General features: G+C 34.8%; 1 protein-coding gene across 3 annotated transcripts; it reads left to right on the top strand.

Annotated features, from left to right (window-relative positions):
• The first annotated feature begins 26 nt into the window (after positions 1-26).
• Positions 27-22,849, top strand: LOC120633670 (ralA-binding protein 1). Of its 3 annotated transcripts, XM_039903975.1 has the most exons (10): positions 27-212; positions 751-889; positions 1,734-1,953; positions 13,195-13,435; positions 16,753-16,862; positions 17,403-17,554; positions 18,378-18,558; positions 19,625-19,749; positions 20,718-20,901; positions 21,269-22,849. In XM_039903975.1, exons 1-10 carry the CDS (start codon positions 128-130, stop codon positions 21,962-21,964), a joined length of 2,133 nt encoding a protein of 710 aa, XP_039759909.1. In that variant the 5' UTR covers positions 27-127; the 3' UTR covers positions 21,965-22,849. The 3 variants fall into 3 exon arrangements, with proteins under 3 accessions (XP_039759909.1, XP_039759911.1, XP_039759910.1); XM_039903977.1 differs by lacking the exons at positions 27-212; positions 751-889; positions 1,734-1,953 and adding an exon at positions 5,997-6,069; XM_039903976.1 differs by lacking the exons at positions 27-212; positions 751-889; positions 1,734-1,953 and adding an exon at positions 6,111-6,437.
• The last annotated feature ends 1,046 nt before the right edge of the window (positions 22,850-23,895 follow it).

The raw sequence follows: 23,895 nt of genomic DNA, 5'->3' as shown, positions 1-23,895 counted from the left end.
AACGAAACTTTCAAAATGACAAAACAGTTTATTAAAAAAAAAAAAAAAGTAGGTAAACTTGCTAAAAACTAAAAAAAGAAACAAATGATTGGTATTTATTAGTATTCAAGACAAAATATAAATAACGATGGACTTTGAAAGTCCTGACGTAGAAAAGGACTTTCCAGGCCTATACGCCTCTGAAAGCGGCCGAAAGAGCAACGAGAGCGACTGTAAGCTATATTGATTTATAATTTATTTTTCATACGCAAATTTTCAGATCTGTAACCAGATTGATTAAGACATATTACTTCAATTAAATAAATAAATCCAGATCTTATTATGCTTACATTACTTCAAGCAGTTCAAGCCCACAAACGTAATTAATGCTAGGTAGTTTCTCTGTTTACCTATTTCCTACTGCGTCAAGTCTGTCAATATGTAGTGACTCTACAACCGGTTCGGAAGGCAGATTCTAATGATAAAAAGCTAGCAAGAAAATCAACATTCGCTCTTTTCCAACATCAATAATTTACATTTTAACATTCATTTTTCTATCTTGTGAGAGATGAAAGCAGGATCGGATGCTTCCAAGCAACCATGTTATTCAGAAAGAAAACGAAGAATATATTCTATGCATAACTATCCTATATATTGTTCAAGAGCAGCCAGAGATACAGTTTAACCCAAATATGAGTGGCAATGCAGTCAACAAAACTTATCTATACCTATGACTGCAAACTTATCTATACCAATCATTTTTCTTACCAGTTAGTGATGGTGGTGAGCATGAGAAACCAAGCAAAAAGGATTTGCTAGGACGAAGGAAAGACAAAAAGGAATCAAAGAAAGACAGGGGATATGCTGCACTTGAAGGTGAAAGCTCCCCAGAAGAAGATACAGATACTAAGTAAGCAACAACTACTCCAATCTATACCAATCACCATTCTATATTGAGAATTTAGGAATTAATTTTATTTGAATTTCCCCTGGTGTGGTCTGGTGGTAGACAATATTGTTGTGGTAACTTCCATCACCAACCCACCAATAAAGGAAATGCCAAGGGCTTCTTCTTAGGATGCCATCGCCTTACAATGTTTGATGGTATCATCACTTGCCATCATCCTCCTCAACCTATTAACATCCCACTGCTGGAAATAGGACTCCTTGCTCATGGGAGTTCTACTGTACTGCTCCAAAGCTTGATGGAACAATTATGAAGTAATGATAATAACTGAGACCTGGGGTTGATGGCTCAATTTGCTCTCATGGTCATACATGCAGATAGTGATTTTTTTTATAAAGTTAATAAACCCAATCCATAAATAATAAGACCATTTAAAAAAACTTTACCTATTATACTACTTTCTCTGTTTTATTGTAGTGTATAAATTACCCAAATACCTACAGGAAGCTGAACCAATCTGCAAGGAGTAATCTAGGCCCTATAGGCTTCTTTACAGAAGGATTTTTACAGAATATTAAATAATATATTATTTGTGTTCAGTGGGAAATGTAGTATTAAAGATGTGGTTTCAATAAATAAAAAGGCAATAATTGTTAGTAGTACTAAGTGTTTCTTTCTGCAAAGATTACTTTTATATACTATAAATCTACAAAAAACAAGTCATAAGTGGTACCTTGCCAGGTGGGAGGGTTTGCAGTGTCTAGTTCTATCTCACATAATTATATACAATAGTAAATAATATAGAAAATATACAACATAAAATCTTGTTAATATTATTTTTACCCAGAAGCCCATCTAAAACAAAGAAGACAAAATCCTTTAAGTTTCCAACAAAGAGTAAGGAGAAAAGAGAAAAGTCCAGGGACAAAGAAAAGGTACTAGAAGATACAACCAAACTGAAAGAGCTGAGTGAAAAGGAGAAAAAGAAGGAAAGGGAAAGAGAAAAGGAAAGGGAGAAGGAGAAAAAGGAGAAAGAAAAGCGAGAGAAACTAAGGGAAAAGGATAAGGTAAGTTTGAATAATTACACTTTAAAATATTTTCTAACTTTACTATTTAACTTACTAGCAAAACCATAGGTACAAGGTAATTTTTTTTATAGACCATAGAAGTGTATTGTTGAATGCCACAATATCAAAGTAGTCCTGGTTTGACTCCTAGTGACAGCCAATTTGATAATTTGAAAATTTGTCAACTGGCTTAAGGGCAGGTTAGAAACGTTTCTTCAGGCTATGGTTCTTCCATCATAATTAGGTGGAATTTCCGTCAATTTTAAGTGCCTTATAAATAAAAAACTGGCCATATAATATGGGGAAATCCAGGAGAAAAAGCATTGAAAAATGAATTACTTTGTTTGTACATGTTAATTGTGGATATCTAAAAAAAATCATGCTACTTAGAGTCCTGTAAAGTTTACTTAAATCTTCTAGTATTTAATCACATTTCACATTTTTTGATAAATTAAAGGATAACTTAGGAAGATAACAATTTCCTTTTCCCCTTTAAATAAAAATTAAAAATAATATTAGATATTTTTGTTTACTTTAGACTTATTTTGAACACTATTACTAATATTTCAACTATTAACAATTTCATGTTGATAGCTTTAGTAGTTAGTAAACTAATCAAGTGGCAGATGGACAAAGTGGCATGGCACAAGTGTTCCGATTGCTGTTTCAGTCAATGGTCTTCTCGAGAAAAGCTTCGACCAACATCTTAAGTAGCTTTCGCTTAGTTTTTTTTTTTTTAATATTAATAGCGGGCAAACGAGCAAGTGGGTCACCTGATGGTAAGTGATCACCGCCGCCCATAAACATCTGCCGCACCAGTGGAGCCACCGATGCGTTGCTGGGTTTGTTGAATTTGTTTATCCGCCCCTTGAACAATCCTAGATTGTATTTTTGAGGAAACACATCAGATGGAAGATTGTTCCATAATGTGCAAGTGCGCGGTAGATATGATCTGGTATTTCGAAAAGTAGAAGAATACCAGGCAATTGGTTGTTGGATCAAGGGTCGGATACAGAAGGCAGTAGTACTTGAAACGGCGCGTATTGTGAGGAGGTTCCTCACTCTGGAGCCATGACCGCAGGTTGCTTGGGCATTCAAAAGCCCCGCAAGCGGCGGGTGGATGTTTTTTTTTATAAATTTTTATTAGTGTTTTTTTTTAAGCATTGTTAAGACTTTAAAAAAAAATTAAAAAGGATAAATGATAGAAAATTAATAATAATAAATGGATACCTCTTTATTTGTTTCATCGTTTTATTAAACAAGGTTACCAATTGTACAAAATATATTTTCTCATGTATTAACTTTAGAAGAGTTTTCTACAAAAGTAGGTTACTTAATATTTGTACTAATAGGTAACTCAAGTAACTAATTCAGTCTGATCTAATTATGTTCTTATACAATACTTGTGGTTACTCATTATTTCAGTATACCAGATTAGCCTTAATATTCTTCAATATTTCATTAAGTCTTATTATAACTAGTTTTTTTTTTTAAAATAATATAGGTAGGTACACATATACATCATTTGAGGTGAAAAAATTGCATACAATATTTTTAATCTTTACTTGTAAACACAATTAGGAAATGCTTATAATTTAACTATATCTATTTAGTTTAGTTATTTAAAAATCCTTTATGGAACTAAAGGCTGTAAAACAGGAAAACTTGGAAACTAGCGTTTTTTAATCTTAATCAAAAAATAAAAAGCCCAGTATCCTTCTAATATTTTTTTTATTAACCAGGGTATTAAGAAAGATAATAAACTTTCATTCAATATTATAAAATTAGTAAAAACTAGACCTCTTACTTCTTAATTTCCTGATTTTTTTTTAAGACTAACTTTCACCTGACATTCTACACAATACCTGGCACTCCGCGTCGCTCGCTAAGTATATTAATTCACTCCATGAGCTAATAGGGGCAAAGCGTGAGCCAGAAGCGTACTTACAAGTTGAGAAAATTGCCTCTGCGCCCGCGTTAACCTAGCTAGTTGAAATAAATAGTAAGGCAAATAGGCGCAAATAATAAAATATCCTTACTATGAAACTAAAGAAACCAAAATCTCTACTTTCCCTAATTAATATTATAAATGTGTAAGTTTGTTTGTTGCGCTTTCACGCGAAAACTACTGAACCGATCTACATGAAACTTTTTATACATATTCTTGGAGGTATTAGAAATAACATAGTATATTTTTCATTGAAAAAAAAATTACGTAAGATAAAAAAATGTTTGTGAAAAAATCTCAAACTCTCATAAGACTATAGGTGTAGCCTATGTAGCAGTACGCTGCCTCCCGAAATAACGCGGACGAAGCCGCAAGGCACATCTAGTAAATAATAAATTTTAACAACGAAAAAATAAAACTACTCCGCTACTACAATTTTTCAAAGTGTGGGATAAGCCCGAGACGCCGCTGCACAAAAACAAAAATTTAAGTACAGAACATACATATATGTATTTAGTGAAACGCTCTTACTGAAAGTGATACTAAAAGACACTCAATTTTATTTATTTGTATAGATATAGTAGCTAGATATAAAACCTTGAACCCGGCGTTTCTAAACCGTGCCAGCATAATGCCGGTATCAGATGTCGACACATAATGAGTCAGATCAGCAAAACTGACGGCTATTGTTATAATGGCAACCTTCTTTGCACCAGATTTAATGCTTTTAGCTAAGCTGTGATTTTGTTGATTTTATCAGCGTTTAAATTTTAATAATGCCAAGTGTCAAGCTGCAATGAAGGAGCCCATGGCTTCTATCTCTCCGTCTGTCTAGAAATTGATTCTGTTGTATAACAAAATCAATTTATATATGTTTTTAATGATATAATAAGTAAAGGCAAGGTTTTGATGGATTTCGGAAATTTTGTCTTTGGATCTAGCAGTGAAAACTCACGTTACGACAATGCTGTATTTTATGCATTCAGAACGAATGCTGGGTGGGAGGCTTATGCCGCGGCTAGTTACCGACAAATACTTGCCGCCATGCGATTAAGCGTTTCGGTACGATGCCGCGTGGAAATACGGATACGGATGAATATTTTTATGAATAATTTACATAAATACAGATAAACACCCAGACACTGAAAAACATTCGTGCTCATCACAGAAACGTTTTCCAGCTGATATAATCGAACCCACGGCCTTGGACTCAAAAAGCAGGACTTCCCAAGGTGCTGAAACTACGAAAATAAATGTAGCGTTGGTAGAACCCCGACGTTGTGAACAGATGACACCACCGAATCGCAGGGGGTCACTTGAACTCCCTACAAAAGACCTATGTCCAGATGTGGACGTCCATTGGTTGTCGCGATGATGATGATGAATGAACGTAGTGGTACGTATCACAAAGGACGTTCTATAGAACTCCGCCTAAGATTCACCTGACATATCTACCTCTCGTCCCCCTCCCGTCTATTGATTATTCTAAAAGTAAAGTTTGTTTACAACCGAAGGATATAAAACAATTCATGGCACATTAGTTCATCCAAACATAATTTCACTGTTGAGTAGGTAGCACCGACCTTGTAGCGACTGCCTACAGTCTCTCGACTAGGGTTACCAGGTGAAAATATCGAAAGTCCGCAGAAAATACCTCATTTCCATTGAAAAATCCAGTGATTTTAAACCGTTTGAGAACTTTCTCTAAGACGTATTGAACATAACATGTGGGGCATTTAAAAAAAACAATAGTTAAAGAAAAAACCTTTCTTAAATATAAAATCTTGGCATATGAAGTATGATTCGAAAGGATTAGGTTTTGATTTTATTTGTGCAATTATGTTAATATGTATATGTAAATATGTTGTTATATTATTAGTTTTTTTTTTACTTTTATTAGAGAGATTTTTAAAATGTAAGCTATATTTAATTTGAATTCTAAACACGTAAGCTATATTTATTAAAAATTCAAAAATATAAGTTACATTTAATAAGATTTGCAAAATCCAGCTGCCGCATTTTTTTACTCTAGAATAAGAGTAAAAAAAAATCCTGAAATATCAGGACAAATCCTGAGATATGGTAAGCCTACTCTCGACGGCCGCATGGTTTATTCAGTTGTATTCTGTGATCGCGACATGCATCACCTTCGCAACGTTTTTTCTAAGGTGTTCACCGTTCGATTTATTTGTCATAACAAATTGCGTGTTTACTGCATTGAATTAATTAATACTGCACGGTAGACGCCAGCCTATTTGCAAGTTTCATGTATTTTTTTTTTTAAATGGAGAAGGAGCTAATGTTGTTATTGTGTTTCAAACTTTAAAAACGGAAAACGAAGAGTTGGTTACCGTCCCAACATTGGACATAATGCTACTTTTGGGTACCTATGAAGCGGAAGTCTTTGAGAGTTGGATTGTTGTCATTATACCTATTACCATGTGACATTATTTCTCATCGTGATGTTTCAATGAGCACTAGAATATTTGTTTCAAGTTGTGGGTGTTTCGTGTTTTTTTTTCTTTTGTACTTACAAGTAAGCCTTTGCAATCTCACCTGGTCCTTGATACAATAGTATCGGTTTTCACGCAGCATCGTATCGGAATGCTTTGTTGTGTGTCTTTGTCGATAGTATATTAACTAGCGGTGGCCGAAGCCTCCAACCAGACAAATGTTTTGAGTATATAAAGCATTATTCACCGCTTGATGCAATAATAAAATTTTCCACTTGAAGATCACACTGTCTATAAGTATGATTATTAAAATTTATATTGTTATAAACCAAAATCATTCGATATACAAGGGGTAAGTTTATTTATTGCACGATGTACACAGAATCCTAGAAAATAGGTCTCGCGCCTTGTAATAGGTATAGTGTGCTCTTATAAAAGCACACGAACTAAACCGAAATAATAATACTTCATAGGATTTAGAGGTACATTATGTTGTGTGTCTGAGACTTATCTGTGAAACCGAAAACCTAATAGTTTCTGAGTAAACCACTGTCATAGTTGACGGCCTATTGGCGCAGTTTGCAGCGAACCTGCTTTCTGAGTCAAAGGCCGTGGGTTCGATTACCACAAGTGGAAAATGTTTGTGTGATGAGCAAGAATGTTTTTCAGTGTCTGGGTGTTTATATGTATATTCTAAGTATTTATGTATATTATTTATATAAATATTTAATATTCATCGGTCATCTCAGTACCCACAACACAAGCTACGCTTACTTTGGGGCTAGATGGCGATGTGTGTATTGTCGTAGTATATTAAAAAAAAAATGTAAAATAGTTTTACTGAAAGAAATCAGATACAGCCCTAAGATCCCATGCAAAATTAAAATCATGTGACTCCTGTCACTTTATTAGGTACGCGACGCGTAGGTACTATGCGTGTGTCGGTCATTTATTATCAATAGGGTTGTCATAAGTAAACAATTTGAAGAATGTTTTGAATTTGTTTGTATGGAAAAATAAATATGCTTCTTTTGATTTGATGTTTTTATGGTTACTTCTTATGAGATATATAATATCTAATGTATCCTTCAACATTATTTCGTAATTCTTTTAGACTTTGTATACTGGTATAGTCATAGTTTAGGAGTCCAAAAATATAAAAGTTTGTACTTAAGAATTATTAAGGTCCATCTTTACATAGTACATATAAGACAAAGATGTTTGTACTCTTAGTTATTTTTAACTTCAGATAACGACTAAGTGTGACACCGTGAATTATCTCAGCATCGTCTAGCGTCATACAAGGCTGGAGTGTATCAAAAATGCTCCCGTATTTATATTAAAATACCCACAAACTCAATTCACGACAATTGGTTGTGAATCAAATATAATTGAACTATTTCTATTTATTAATTATTTTAAAACTATTAATTAATTAAATAATTATTTTTGGCGCATTTATATACATAAATCCTAATCAATTTAATAAAATATCTTCATTTTGTCCATATGAAATTATAGTTATCAAAAGTAAAATTATTTACCCACTGTATAAAATTACTGTAACACTACGCAGCGGTTTCTAATGCTGTATTCAGCAATATATAGAGTTACTCAAAAGGAAAGTTTTAATGTAGTCAACCTGCATATTATATTAGAGAAAAGAAAAGTAATTAGTAAATTCGTAGTGTGATTTTTGTGCTCTTACATTCAAACGCCACTTAAACTTTACGAGATAGATTAAATTATTTTACCACGGAATTGTATTATAAATCACTCCAAACCACGGGTGCAATATTAATACTTATGTGGGGCGCCACATAAGTATCAATATTGCACCCGTGCGAAGCCGTGGCGGGTCGTAGTTAAAAATAAAACTTGACTGCTGACTTTTTACTGAAATGTCCTGCCCTGAAATCTGCCACCCGGGAGCCATTAAGACGTTTGGCAATGCATCGACACGATAACCTTCGCATTTTTTTGAAGTCCATTATTATTGCACGTCATGGCATGTCCGATTGCAAAATCTTTCTACAATCATTTCAGTACATTATGCATGGAACAGCGCACGTTAGTGTAGAATGTTTGCAAAGAAACGCGTTGCACTTCGGCCCTATCCTAGGCCTCAACGGACAGCAATAAAATCACGAAGAATATAGGCAGGAACGAAAAAAATTATCCCCCGATTATATCAACTGACAAGGGCTACAATTTACTTGTTCGCCGGCCAAAGTACAGCAGCAGGGCTATTATTTTGATATTATTTCCCCCCGTGCGCCCATACTCAGAGGGTGGATAAAACTGTAGGAGAAGATACTCGTAAATATGTTGCCTTTTCCCCGTGGAGAAAAATGTCTCCTGACAAGCCTAGCATAGCATAGTCATGTTGAAGTTTTTGAGATTTGTCACAATGCTCGTGTTACAATAGGTTCTCAACTATCGATCATCTATAAAAAAAAAACATTATTTAATTACCTTTGTGACCAATAACATGGTGTAAAAGGCAAGGTTTATCTACTTAAGATTGTCTTAATAATAAATTGAATTTCTTATTCAAGGATTAATATTTTTTGCTTGAAAACGACTATTGAAAATTTTCTTATTGTGGCTTATTTATGGCTATAGAGATAAAGGTAATCGTGGACTTTTTTAGATCGACCAAAAAACAATATTTTTGGTATGCATAGCATTTATGTATGACGAATCATTTATTCAGCGCAATAAAGCAACACGTTAGCGCGATTTCGTCTGGCTTGGTTTACGAATATTATTATTTTATGCCAAAATGTAGTCTCTGTTACTTATATTTACCTAATAGTAAAATAATTTATTAATCAAGTAGTGTCAAAGTTTGTCGATTACAAATAAATAAACAAAAAATCGTTATTATATTAGTACATCCATACTAAAATTATAAATGCGAAAATGTGTTTGTTGATTTATTTGTCTTTCCTCTAAGCCCTAACCAATCAATTCATAAACTTGATTTTGGGCATAGAGTTGATAAGTTGAAAAGACGGAGAGTGACATAGCCTACTTCCTATGCGAGGAAGACAGACGGTTCCCACGGGATATTTAAAAAACCGTTATAAACGCGGACGAAGAATGCGGACTGATAGCTACTAGATTATAGAGTTTCCATCAAATATTCCTGTACATTTTTATTATTATTTATGTCGCGCCGCGTCTGATAGTTAAAAAATTCTGAGACCGACAGCCGTGACGTCGCGCGTCGTCAAAGTCGTTACCCTTAGATATAATTGGGAAAATTTCCATACGAACGGGTCGGGAATTAAAACAATATATAAATGATTGGGGAACACAGCTCGGTGTTATTAAGGTTATTGATTTAATTAAACTGTAAAAACCCCTCGTGCGGCCATTTGTGGCAAGAATGACTGCCAGGGGGATATTTATTTTTTGTATCTTTCGTAATAGTATTATACACATGTATCGAAATGGTACTATTTCTACTTAAAAAGTTGCGTGTTTTTGTGGCCGCTGCTTTGTGACCTTTACTGATTTCCGCACAAGCTTCTTACTCCTTCTTATTTTTACCCAGACCATTCTCTACTATTATCATATCAATCTATTAACAGCCCACTACAGGGCACGGGTCTCCTCCCACGCTGGCCCAGTGCGAATTGGTGGACACTCTACTATAGCCCCAGAATAATTAAGATCTCTGCGTATCCATTCCGGCGCTATGCCACACTTATTAACGATGTCTAGTGGCGTGCACAGGGTCTTCGACCAGGTTATGCATAAAGCAGGAACATGGCATAAGATGGAAAATTTCCCCTCCAATACGAGTTATATAAAATAATTTGGGTATGCAGTGCTTTTATGCATGTATGAAGTGCACGGCACTGACTATTTCCTAGAATTCTGGGAGGTTTTTTCATGCTAGTGGTTCAACAGAAGATCGTCTTTCCAAGTATTACTTCCGATACGTAAATTCCCTTGATATAATCGTACTCATGATGTTAATCTTCTATCACGTGAATCCCATAGGACTTTCATATAACCTTCCGTATGCCAGGACACCTTCTGAATTATCATGTAGCTAACTATGAAATACAATCCTGCAACCCCACTTCACTCCGCTAGGGGTCGATTTTCAAAATAATAGTATCCCTTCAATCACTCCCAGTTCCTTTGCCGTTCGAAATTTTACCTTTATTAAGCTTGTAACTTTTAATTTTATTTATATATATACTTATAATAAAACTGTAACGTGACGATTTCTGTACATTTAATATTTTTTCAAAATTTTGACCGGGGGTTGCTTTATAATCAATACTGAGTCAAAAACAGATTTTTATTTCATTTTTGTCAGTCTGAATGGAATACTGAAACTAAAACGGATTTATATAAAATTTGGTATAGTGGTCTCTGATATAAAAAATAATGAACCAGGGGCATTACAAAGAGTAAATTTCTACCACAAAAAACCACCTCAACCATAATTGCAAAAGTCGAGAGTTGACCCTTGACACCTTTTCATACTGTCTTTACACAGAAGTTTTCAGTTTTGGTTATATGTGACACGTTATAAATAGTCTCTACTAACGATACAAGAACATAGAAAACTGGTTTTCAAGAGAGTAGTTATTTGCTTTCTGAGATCTTAACGCCCAACACAGGTGGGAATTTTATATGAATTATTTGGTTTGGGTTTTTTTTTTTATTTTATTTTTTTATTTATTTATTATTTGGTTTGAAATCACCCAATACAGATATCGCTTATTGGTTCTCGTGGGTTCCTCATAATCCGATGATGCCTTACAGCAAAAAGCATGAGTCTTGTTAGTACGGCAGGGCCACTTACACTAACTAGATAGATACTAGATACATAATTAATGGATACCTATTTATAAGACAAATTAATGAAAGATCATATTAAACATTATAAAGGATATGATATTAGTATATTGTATTATGGTTTTTAATTTCAATTTAATTGGGACAGTAGACTGGTAATTATTACTCTCTTACTATAAGAAACGTAATATTTTCCACACATTATGTTTTTTCTAATGAGATAGTTATAACTTACGCTTTAGTGTTTCACATAATAATTGGTCTGTAAGAGCTTATAAGACTAATTAATATTAAGGTTTTGTATCTTCTACAATTGTCATCACCCGTCCTCTTCCCGCGGGTATCGTACGAGGCGACTAAGGGAATATAACCAGTGGCGTGCACAGGATTTCTGACCAGGGTATGCATAAAGCAGGTACATGGCATGAAATGAAAAATTCCCCTCCAATACGGGTTATATAAAAAAAATTGGGTATTCAGTGCTTTTGTGCATGTATGAAGTGCACGCCACTGAATATAACATAGAACGGGCAGCAATGTCCTCTATGCTGCTATTACCATCTACTGCGATCACCAACCCTTTGGCCGATTATGGGCAAACCCTCGCGTTGGTAGAGTCCTTTAGTCTGGCAGTGGATAATCAACAATAGGCTATAACCATTGTTGATTATCACTAAAGCATGAGATGATGCTTGCACTGCTAAAGATTGCCAACGTGACAACAGTGTGCTGAGTGCGTGATTTTTCATCTATTCGATCGCATAAAAGTTAACTATGATTTGCATGGCGTCGAAAGAGTGCCATCTCTGGTCCCTAGATGGCGCTCTTTCGATGCCATACAAATCATAGTTAACTTTAACGCGATCGAATAGATGAAAAATCTCGCACTAGCACTCAGATGAGTTCCAAATTACTTATTCATATTTCGTTGATATTTAATAAAACATATGATCACTAGCGCGTGATCTTTGATCACGGTGGCTATCAGTTATGAGCGAACGACAATGAGAACCTTTAGGTTGCAAAATAACGACATAATTCGCATCTTAATCAAGATGCCAAGGTGCGTGCTGTAGTGCGACAGGCACGTTTGCGAAGACGGGTGTCTCTTATGTCTTTGCTTGATTGACATTGCATATTTTTGGTATCAAACTAAGTACGTAATTTGACGGACAGTGAAGACATTTCTGTGGTGTTTTTAACGTGGGCTTTTTGCAATAGGACGTAAATAAAAAGTTGTGTTAATCGACTTAACAAAGGAGAAGGAGATGTCAATCCGGATTCTTTGTGTATATTCGAGCATGAATCGTATTCGGACGCATTTGCAACATAAATCTTTATTTCGCTAAGGGATTATACAGAAATGGTACCATTTAAATTTGTCATAAATGATGAGGATTTTCGGAGACAGATAACGGGACTCGGAAAAAATGACAGCAAATCGGTTGTTTTGCTATTTTTTTTTTCGCTATCGCATAAATACGCACTTTTGACGTAATCACACAACGTAACACAATATAGCACCACGCCTATACAATCAAAAGAGCTACGCAGATGTATTCAGAATATTCTCATTCAGAATATCCTCATTCTTTATCAAAGAAAGAAGTTGCACATTTTTTTTGTGACTGGAAGCTAGTATGTAGCACATTGTATTCAAGCTTGATTTATACAAAAATGTATTTATGTACTTTATAGTTCGCATAACTTTTCCAAAGGAGGTTTTAATCTTGCCAAAAATTTTCTTAAATGTAAAGGTTCCTCTGTTTTCATCTCACAATATAGATAATAATTATTGTTAAATTGTAAAATGCTGATGTTGGAAAGATGCAATTTCAATATTTATATATTGGATAGAGGCGAGCGTTACTTTGCGGAATTCCATAAAAAATTAGGCTTAATTTTCATAACATTCGATATTCATTTCATACAAAATGTACTACATTAATATTTGAGAATAAAGATTAATACTTATTTTAAACAGCTTTCATAGTCTTAAAACTCTCTTCGTTACAGGAGAAAGAGGAAAAGGCGAAATTCAAACTCGAATCGAGGGAGAAATTGAAAGATGACAAAAAAGAAAAGGTTAAAGATAAAGACAAGGATAAGGTGAAAGACAAAGAAAAGGAAAAGGTGAAGGAAAAAGAAAAGGACAAAGTAAAGGAAAAGGATAAAGATAAGAAAGATAGGAAGCTAACGAAGATGCCGTCTACTGTCACGTCGGGAGTGCCCTTTGAAGAAATCTTTACACTAGGAGGTAAGTGACCAGCATTTCCAATTTATTGGCTACTCGGATTTTTGTAGCTACACTTTATGGTTACTATTTTTCTTTAGCTGGATAAAAAGGTTAACATACCGCAGTAGGTATTATCTCGCAGATAAACATCGTAACCGATGAAAAATAAATATTCTAAAAAAAAACTAAATACATATAAAAATAAAACTAAATAAATATAAATATAAATATAATAATATAATATCATTATCTATATTGTGAAATTCAAAGGCAGATTTGCTAACATTTGTTCTTCAAACTAATGAATTGTAGGTAAAGACCTAAAAGACCTATTTTACTACGACGTTCAAGTATTTCTTTATCGAGTACGGAAATAACTACGCTTCTAGGTATTTTACGTTCTTTTGAAGTATTTTAATTTCTTTTATTATATCCCTTCACAAGGGACGAAATTCCCTCACAAGACGAAAGGGACGAAAACAAACAGGTAACAGGAAAAGTTTACTCCCGCCTATTACTACACTCATATTTTTTTGATAATATTTCCACTTGTGCGCCAATGTTCGGAGAGTTGATAAAACTGTGGGAAAAGATGAAATTTTATCCTTTCCCCGGGGAGAAAAGTTTCCTTATTAGTCAGCACTACTATACATGTTATAGTCTCATATTCACAATTTTTTGCGTTATATTGCGTCACATAAACAAATTAACTTTTATAGTTACTGGCTACTTTTATTTGAATACCCCTGCCTGGCTGATAAAATAGGCGTGCTACACGAAAACGTATTACCACCGACAAAATCACGTTTCAAAAGATAAAACGCGAAAATTTTATCTGCGCTAATGACAAAACAAAACACTGACTCAAGGTAAATTACAATGACGGACTGATAAGGTGTGACCCAACCTTACGATGCGTCGTCGCTGCTTTAATCTTGAACTCTAGTCGAGCACAATCTATAGGTTCATGCAGTGTGATCATGCATTGCACGAATCCTTTTTTGCACGGATTCGAAATTGGCGGTAAGGATTTTTTTATATATATTCTATTTTAGTGCGTGTAAATTATCACATTTTATATCAGTAACAACAGATAGCGTTCTATTTTTATATTGTTACGATTCATAGTATTCCATAGGTTATATATATTTTTAATGGAATTCTGACTGTTGTTTACGTTGTTATACAGTCATTTAGTCATTTCAGTATTTCAAACAAAAGATTTTTTTCTGTTGCTGCTTGAATTTTAGGGTTTACTGGTGTATTATGGACGTTATAATTAGGCACTTGGTTATACTGCAGTAATTATTTGTAATGACTTAAAATTTCCGGTAAAATAGGACTATTTATATTTTAAGTACATACGCGATAAAGATAAAATCAAAGTTATGTATTCTTTGATATCTTAACATTTTAGAACCTAAAAGGATTGATAAAAAAGTTGTTTTGTAATGTACCTACAGGTAAGTTTAAAATATTATTTTACTCTAAAAACCACAAACACTTATTTAATACTTTAGTAGGTATTGAAATGTGTTAAATTGCACTCGTTGTCAAAGTATGAATAATGGATTAATTCTTTGATAAAAAGTTGATGTAAAATGGGTTCAATAAAAATTTCTACACCGTAAACTTAGTCCAACATTTGCGTTAAATGGACCTTTATAATACTTGAACAACATTGGAGTAAAATGGATCTTATGCACACAATTTTAAAGTTTAAACTTGCCTACAATGGTTTACCGTGGGCTTTTGACGGGACGTTTGCTAAATTAAAATCAGAAGTATAGGATTTGCGACACTAAAGGGGGTGAAATGATGTATTATTTAACTTAACACATATAAATGCCTTCCTCGTTAGTGCTGTTAGTCATGACTCATGTAGATTCAGTTAGACACAAGTTCCGAGGTTTGATTCTCGGTGCGGACTGGAAACGGTTTTGTAACAATTGCGTTTTTTATATCAAGATATTCACTGCACCTACGGGGTACCTACAGGGTTAGCTAATTGGCCTTGTGACCGTGACTCGGATATCTCGTTAAGCCACCGATCAAGCTCAAGGATCATGATCAAGCATTATCAACCGCATTGCAGCAGCGTTGTGGGTTTAAGCTCTAAATCCGTCAATGCGAGAGTATGGCTCCAGTATATTGAGGCTGATAATTTGACATTAACCTGTCTAATAAACATAAAAGTAATATAGGGAAGTGCCCAGCCGCATGGAAATGTATTAAGTATAATAATTTCGCAATATTAATTTACTCCCAAGAGGTTTACAAAATGTCACTGACTCGGCTTGATTTCGCTCGTAACTTTTACTATTCCCTCCCGTATTGAGACATGCAAATACAGATTTTATTTTTATCGTAATAATATGAATAGCTACACCACTCTAATATATTACTTGAATATTGGATAGAAGAATACTTATGCGGAATTTCATGATATACCTACGATGAAAATTAAGCTTAGTTTGCTATACACCGCGCAAAATCAGGAGAATCTTAAGGTATCATTTATAATTTCTTCAATCCTTATACTCCACACCAAACAGATCTGACGGGTATAAGGATTGAAGATATTATAAATAACACCATACAGATTCTCCGCGGAGTATAGCAAATTGACCTTAGGTACTTTTCATAGTGTTGATTACTTACTTGACTTTAATAAAATATATATATAGGTATTTTTTAGTTTTTTCGAACTATTAATTACAATTACTACAGCGCCATCTAGACCCAAATGTAAAAAACCTATGGCGTTACCAACAGATGGAGTTCGCGAACCTAACAGCGAAATCTAAGGTAAAATACTAATTCCACAGAAAACATTAAGCTACTAGATGGTAGTGGGCGTTAGCTGTTACTTTTTAATGGGCCGTTTGTTATAAATAATAATTAGAACTTGCATTTCGAGAGACACTCTGATCGGGCACTCAGCTTAGCAGCACCCGCGTAGGGACTGTTATGGTACTTACGTCTTAATATAGATTCCTAAGCGGGTAATGGGGCTCTTACCGTACACATTAATAATTTAGAAAATATTTACAGTTACTTAGAGTTATCACGGAATTGATGTAGAAAAAAAATCCCCCACGCTTTTTTTACAATAAAATATTTTTTTTTTATTCTCACTATTATTAATTTATATTTATTGAAATAAAAATGTCAATTACACTATTCTTAATTTAAATTTATTAAAATTTATTTTCTATTTTTTAGTTCGGTTATCTATAAAAAGCGTGCTTTATTAGTTTTTTTTTAAACTATTATTTATTCTTACTGTGATAGAAGTTTGATCTGATCCTGGTTAAAACTGATTAACTTTGTTACAGTCGCATTGCCAATCTTCGGGGTCCCCCTTCTGCAGTCAGTGGAACGGTCCCGATGCCACGATGACACTGGCCTCCCCCTGGTAGTGCGGGATAGCATCGACTTCCTAGAAGTGAGTTCATATTTCAGATTTAAAAAACCACCAAACCCTTAGCTCGCATTAATAAACCAGGATGTCACACCTACACTTACTTACTTAATCCACATCAAGAAAACTGATCAATCAATTTGAATGATACCCAGGAAAAACTTACAGGATTTTTAAAAACCCGTAATAAACGCGGTGGAAGAACGCGGGTTTTAAAGTAATTGGTAAAATTTTACCTATTCCGACGACCGCCCTAGCGCAACGGTGAGCGCTGAAGTAGGAGGTCCCGGGTTCGATTCCTGGCAGGGGCAATTTTCTCTGCTCTGGTCTGGGAGGAGGCTTTGGCCGTGGCTAGTTACCACCCTACCGACATACTCGTGCCGCTAAGCGATTTAGTGTTCCGGTGCGATGTCCATTACTCCCTAACAGGCTAGCTCGCTACCATCTTAGACTGCATCATCACTTACCACTAGGTGGAATTGCAGTCATTGCTAACTTGTAGTGGAATAAAAAATAACCAAAAAACCTATCTCGTATTTACTAGTGTCAAATTTTTGATTACAGGCGCACGGTCTAAAATCACCCCAAATATACAAAACTGAGCCCGACAAGATAAAGTTGACACAGCTACGCAAACTGTTCACAGACCGGGGACCCACCTTCCCGTACCACTGGGACGTGCCAGTAGCATGTGCGATGCTGAAGAGTTTTATCAGGTATGAGTTAGTAACCCGCGAGTTCATTCGTTTTTTTTTAATTCGAATGCCTAATGATTTTGGCGTTGTCTATAGGAAAAAAACGTTTCACCAACTCTTAGGTCGTAACTGTTGGTGAACGGAATTGGTATGCCTAAGAATCTCCTCCGATTAGGCGTTACTTATTTAAGCATTGCCTTATGCCTTATTAGTGAAAAATGTCATTATTGTTACGAAATCTATTACGATTTTTTTTTTGTTTTATTATATTTTAGCCCTCGACTGCAATCTCCGACCGACCAACCGAACGCAGCTTGCTGTAGGTAGAAAAAAGAAAGTGGTAGTATTTCCCCAGACGAGCTCTGGCATAAAAAGCTCACCTACTACCAGTCTGATTCAAACTTTATGCCTTCTCGAACTTCGTGCGATTTCACTTTTCGGTATAAGCCAATCAGTAGGATAATACAGTTGACCTGCGCGAAGATATACTCACAGCTAACTTCCGCGAAGACATAAACTTTGACCTTCGTTTCATCTTGTTGGCTGGTAAAGATCGCTTTAGTGATAAGACCGCCTTTAAAAATAAAATCATTTTATTTCAGGTCGGGGACCCATATACAAAATTTAGAGGTTAACACAAAATAAATATAAAAGACAGATTCTAAAAATAAATAAGGAAAAAAAAACAGTAATTAATTTAAATCTAGAATGCATCCTTTTCACGCCCTATTTTCTATTCTAAGTTTCTTGTGTATTTGTGTTTACTTTGTTTCTTGAGCTTAGCTTTCAAACAAACAGACAAACAAAGTTTCAATCGGACCATACTAAAATAATTATTTTACAGTGAATTGCCAGACTCTATCCTGACTCAAGAACTCCACGGTCAGTTCGAGCAGGCAACTGCGATAGCTGAACCGCAAAGAGAGGCGACCATGGTGGCTCTTGTAGGCAAACTGCCTGCCTGCAACCACAGCTTGCTTGGCTGGCTTATGCGACACTTTGAGCACGTCGTCGCTAATGAGCAGGTAAATTTTAATTAAAAAAAAAAACATTTAAAATATGCCTAATATGGCGGCAATCTATTAGAGACAAAAACAAAGAGTTTACAGCCTATCCAATGGTAGTAAAAGAGTTCAGTGGAATATACAACGTGTCACAGAGTTACGAAATAATATTGAAGGATGCATATTATGTATATTTCATAAAAAATCAAATTACCTACGCTACTCGACGCGTACACGCGTTTGTTTCACTAAAAACTAATAAATGTACCTTTTAGTGAAACAAATCAGATACAGCCCTAAAATGAAAATCATGTGACTTTATTAGATACGCGTCGAGTAGCGTCAAAAGGCATAGCATACCAACCTTTCGATAGTTTCGATCCACGACACTCAGCTCTAACTTTTAGGAGTTATGTGCGTTTTGAACAATTAAACATCACTTGCTTTGACGGTGAAGGAAACATAGTGAGGAAACCTGCATGCCTGAGTTTCTCCATAAAGTTCTCAAAAGGCGTGTCAAGTCTACCAATCCGAACCGGGACAGCGTGTTCCTCTCAGTTGTAGTAAATGATTACGTAATGATATATATATATATATATATATAACTAAAAAAATTATTACGTAATGAATAACTTATCAGGATCTACTAGAACTAGAAGGACTCGCTGTCCCGGTACGGATTGGTAGACTTGACACGCCTTTTGAGAACTTTATGGAGAACTCTGAGGCATGCAGGTTTCCTCACTATGTTCCCTTCACCGTCAAAGCAAGTTATATTTAATTGTTCAAAACGCACATAACTCCTAGAAGTTAGAGCTGAGTTTCGAAAACATCGAAAGGTCTCGCTGAAGTCTTACACAGTATGCTATCACCAGTGGCGTGCATAAAAGGTATGCAGGTGATATAAATTGAAGAAAACCTCCAGTACGAGTTTAAAAAAATTTAAGCATTGTAAGCGTTATAAAAAACCGATCATTAAGTATTTATAACTGGTATTCGAGATTTTCTTCATTTTATATAATCTGCATAACCAACTCTTGTTCTGTGTATAAGTTATCAAACATTAAAAAATAATCTTCTCTTCCAGACAAATCACGCGAACATTCAAACGGTAGCGACTGCAATGGGTCCGGCGCTTAACATGTCGCTTAACCTGCTCACGTACTTCATCACCAAAGCGGACAAACTATTCCCTGAAGTACGGCTGACCAAGTAAGTGTAAACTCACCTTAATGGTACATTAGCATACTAGTGTGCTATGTCTTTTTTTTTCGTATGTCTTTAATTTTTTCGCACTCAGTTATCCTCTGAAGTTGTGTCAGAGACCTTGTTTATGCGACTTTAGCTCTGAATAAGTGCCAGCTCACGATTGTCGTGATATGGTTATAACTTCTCCCTCTACTTTCTTCTTATGTGTGAGTGGCACTGTCTTCAGTAGCCCTGAGTGCTCCGTCAAATGTTATATTCATATATGTAAATAATGTAAAATGATTAATTAAATTTAAATAGGTATCAATTATAAATTAACAAAATTACATTTCATCCAAATTAAAGTGCAATATAATTCATATTTTTTTAAATATTAACCGTTATAATAGGTGATTTAATTTGTACCTGTTGGTATTAATAGGGGTAATAAAATAAATACAGAGTTAGCAATGTTAAGTATTCCCAGTCGATATTGATATATTTTATACATATATATAAAAATTTCAGTGTTCTTTTTTTTTTTTAGTGTGCTATGTTGATCATTTCATTACACACAAGACTGGTAAATGCCGATAAGAGAGTCGAGAATGTAATCACACCTCGCACGCATGGCATCGAGCCAATATCAATAAAGTTTCAAAAGTGCTTATAATATAAGGCTTTCTTGAATTTTTTTTTATTCCACTAAACGTTTGCCCTTGATTGCACTTTTTCCTGGTGGTAAGTGATGATGCAGCCTAAGATGGTCGAAGGCTAACAAGTTAGGGAGTATGGTAGAAAAACCCCTCATCGGTTTCTACGCGACATCGCACTGTTAGCAACAAATCAATATTTTTCTTTTTTTTAATACTGCTGATTTACCATTACATTCATGCCCAGGTGCATACATACTTGTTGAGTATGACTCCAGCACATTAAACCAGGTCATATAGCAATCTAATATTGTAGTCCATCAAAATAAACCGTTACAGGTATGTCCCGCCTCTCCAATCGATCCCGGCTGATTTCCCCGAAACTGCAAACGAAATAAGCGAGGAGTTACGCAAGCAGGAATCCTTGCTGAATCAAATACACGCAGAGATGCACGCAGGTTTTATAACTACGGCGCGAGATCAGCAACTTTGGGAGGCGCAGAGGATTGTTACACAGCTGAAGGTAAATTAAAACCGGCTAAGTGCGAGCTAATAATCGAGCAATAAACATTACCTTTCATTAAATTAATACCCATCATGCCCGCAACCGATTTCGCTGTTTTTAAATCCCGCCTTATATATAATATACTAGCTGACCTCAGCGCCATCTGTCGGGCTTATTTGTGAATCTAAACCATCCAGGGTGCCACCCAAACGCATACCAAAAAATTTATTAAAATCGGTCCAGCCGTCTAGGAGGAGTCCGTCTAGGCAATAATATTATTGTAGAGTCACTACAAACAGACTGACTTGACGTTTCAAAAGTGCTCATAAACTAGGCCTACTTGAAATAAATGTTTTTTTTTTTTTAATTGTAATTATCTTTGCAGAGAAAACTCCGATCGGTTCAGAAGTCAGTTGAACCGAATGCAGTACCCACTACACTTAATCAACCGCCAGACGATAAACAAGACGACGAACTCAATAGACGAAATTCCCAACCGACTGACGTAGCACCAAAGCCAATTGAACTAGCAACCATTAATGCGAGTATAGCTCCTGTTGAACCAGAAATGAAAACCCCCCTGTTAGTTAATGAACCATTCCAAATAAAAGATACAAAAGAATCTCCGAACGCAGATCCAACATTCCCAGTAGAATTCGAAGACAATTTCGACTTTAAACCGACGGAAGCGGTGGACGAAATAGACACTCCAGAAAAGTCTATAGAAAAACCGAAATTAACTGAAAAAGAACTCAAAGTTTTAAGACTGCAATTAGAAAATGCCGAGTATTTACAGCTCAAATCGTTACTCCAAGCCAAAATTAACTCGGAACAATTTGAAATAGTCAAGTTAAGGAGTCACGTTACATTAAAAAATAAACAGGAAGGTAACGTTCAGTGTAAGGAAAATAAAGAGAATTTCACACCGGAAGAGCTAGAATTGAAGCAGAAGTTGATGAAGGAAAACGCAATGTTGGAACAAAAGAGACTGAATTTAGTAAATCAGATATTTCAAGAGAGGGTTGCGTGTATACAGCTGAAGATTGAACTGGCTATGAAAGAGATTATGTCTAAGTCATAGACAGGTTCAGATTTCGTCTAAGTTATAAAATAAACATAATTAAAGAGATTTAGATTTGGTTTGCGGCAAATAATTCGAATAACTTCTCATACATACCCTTTTATATGATGTTCAATATGGACATGTGTCCATACAAATATGATGTGTTTAAATCATACACATTAAACATATATCGATTGTCTAATGCTTAGACATATTTGGATTGACTTAATTATGATGAGGTTCCAAATCAGCATTAATAGTGCTTTCCTTACATTTATCCTCACGCACGTGGAATCCTATCTGTAGCCTTAATACAAGAGGAGATGTTTTCGAGTAATAAACTCTGTATCGTCAGAGTAAAATGGACCGAATGTCACTCTGTCACTGCATTTCTGTTTTTTTATTTACAAACGACCTGTCAAAAGCCCGTGTTAAAGCATCGTGGGGAAGTTTGAGCTTTAATACAATACAAATAAGACCCATTTTACTCCGAAGTTCAAGTACGTGTATACTACAAAACGACTTCGATTGCGAGCAAGCAATGGTTTAAGGCTACGGAGATTATGAATCATTCTACACTTCAAATTAATCATTCTAAACTATATTAAAGAAAAAAAAGTAATTATTAGTTTCAAGTAAGATGATCTAACATAATGTAATTGTATGGAAAACTTATATTGAGTCACAATCTTCAGATGCATATTAACGAGTGCAATGAAATATTAATTAAAATTAGATCAGTTAATACAAAACAGTAATTAAAAATACATTAGCCGTATATGATGCTTTTTTTTATGAACTATTTGTAATTTTGGATTTTAATAAGTGATTAATTATCTACATGGGTGTAACTTAAGACTTAAATTTATTTTAATTGGAAATAAATATTAAATCAAATATTTACTCTAGGTCTGTTATTGTAATCCACTTTAATTGAAATTGTTTATCGACTGTGTATATTACAGTGTAATTCAATCTTTAATTTGTAAGCTCTACTTTTGTGATAATTTATTTATTTTTATAAATACAATTAGATAAATTTATAAATTTTATCATTTTGGTGATTTTATTTTGCATGTAAAAGTTTAATTTATTAAAAATTGCTCAATAACCTTTATTAAAAGCTAAAGTCAACAGTTACTTTTATTAAAAGCTCGCTTATATTTTCCATGCCTGTTTCATCATGATTGTCTTCAATCTTAATAAATTAACACTTTTAATGTCCCACTGCTGGGCACGGTCCTTGTCTCTCATTGGAGATACTGTTTAGAGCATAGACCCACCATGCTGCTCCAATGGGGGTTGGTGGGCTTTAACAAAATGTTTACCACAATAAGTTATTATAACCGTGATCGACGGCTTAACGTGCTCTCTGAGGCACGGGGATTCACACCGCCAATTTTTGGTCTGACCTAAGATTTGAATCCAGGCTCTCGTGATCCATTGTGTAACACGCTAATCACTAGACCAACGAGGCGTTTAATAAATTAACAATGACGTAAAAAAACTAGATGTAGATATTGCAAATACTTTATTTATTTTAACGAACTCTGATAGTATTCACAGTTTATTGACTTTTTCAAAAAATCGCGCTTAGTTACAGACAGATAAGGACTTTTTAATGGACTTGTGTCAAATATCTCATGTCTATTTTATCACAATTGGTATAATAGCATAAAGGTGGTATCATTGCTAAGCGGTGATAGCCTTGAGGTACCATTTTACAGCTGTGGGAATCGAACCCACGGCCTTGGACTCAGAAAGTAGTTCCAAGTAGTTTCCAGCCTAATCGGCTGTAGTTTGATAAATTATTTCATAATGTATAGACATTAATAACAATATTATGAACATTGAACACTATTCTGATTCAACTATGATAGTCATTGAACTGAATGCGATTTTTTCTTTGATGTTTTGTTATCATAAAAAAGCAATCGCAATTAAATAGA

This window comes from Pararge aegeria, chromosome 22 (genome assembly GCF_905163445.1).
Source record: "Pararge aegeria chromosome 22, ilParAegt1.1, whole genome shotgun sequence".
In the NCBI taxonomy this organism is placed as follows: domain Eukaryota; kingdom Metazoa; phylum Arthropoda; class Insecta; order Lepidoptera; family Nymphalidae; genus Pararge; species Pararge aegeria.
This window is presented reverse-complemented; position numbering and strand designations above follow the sequence as displayed.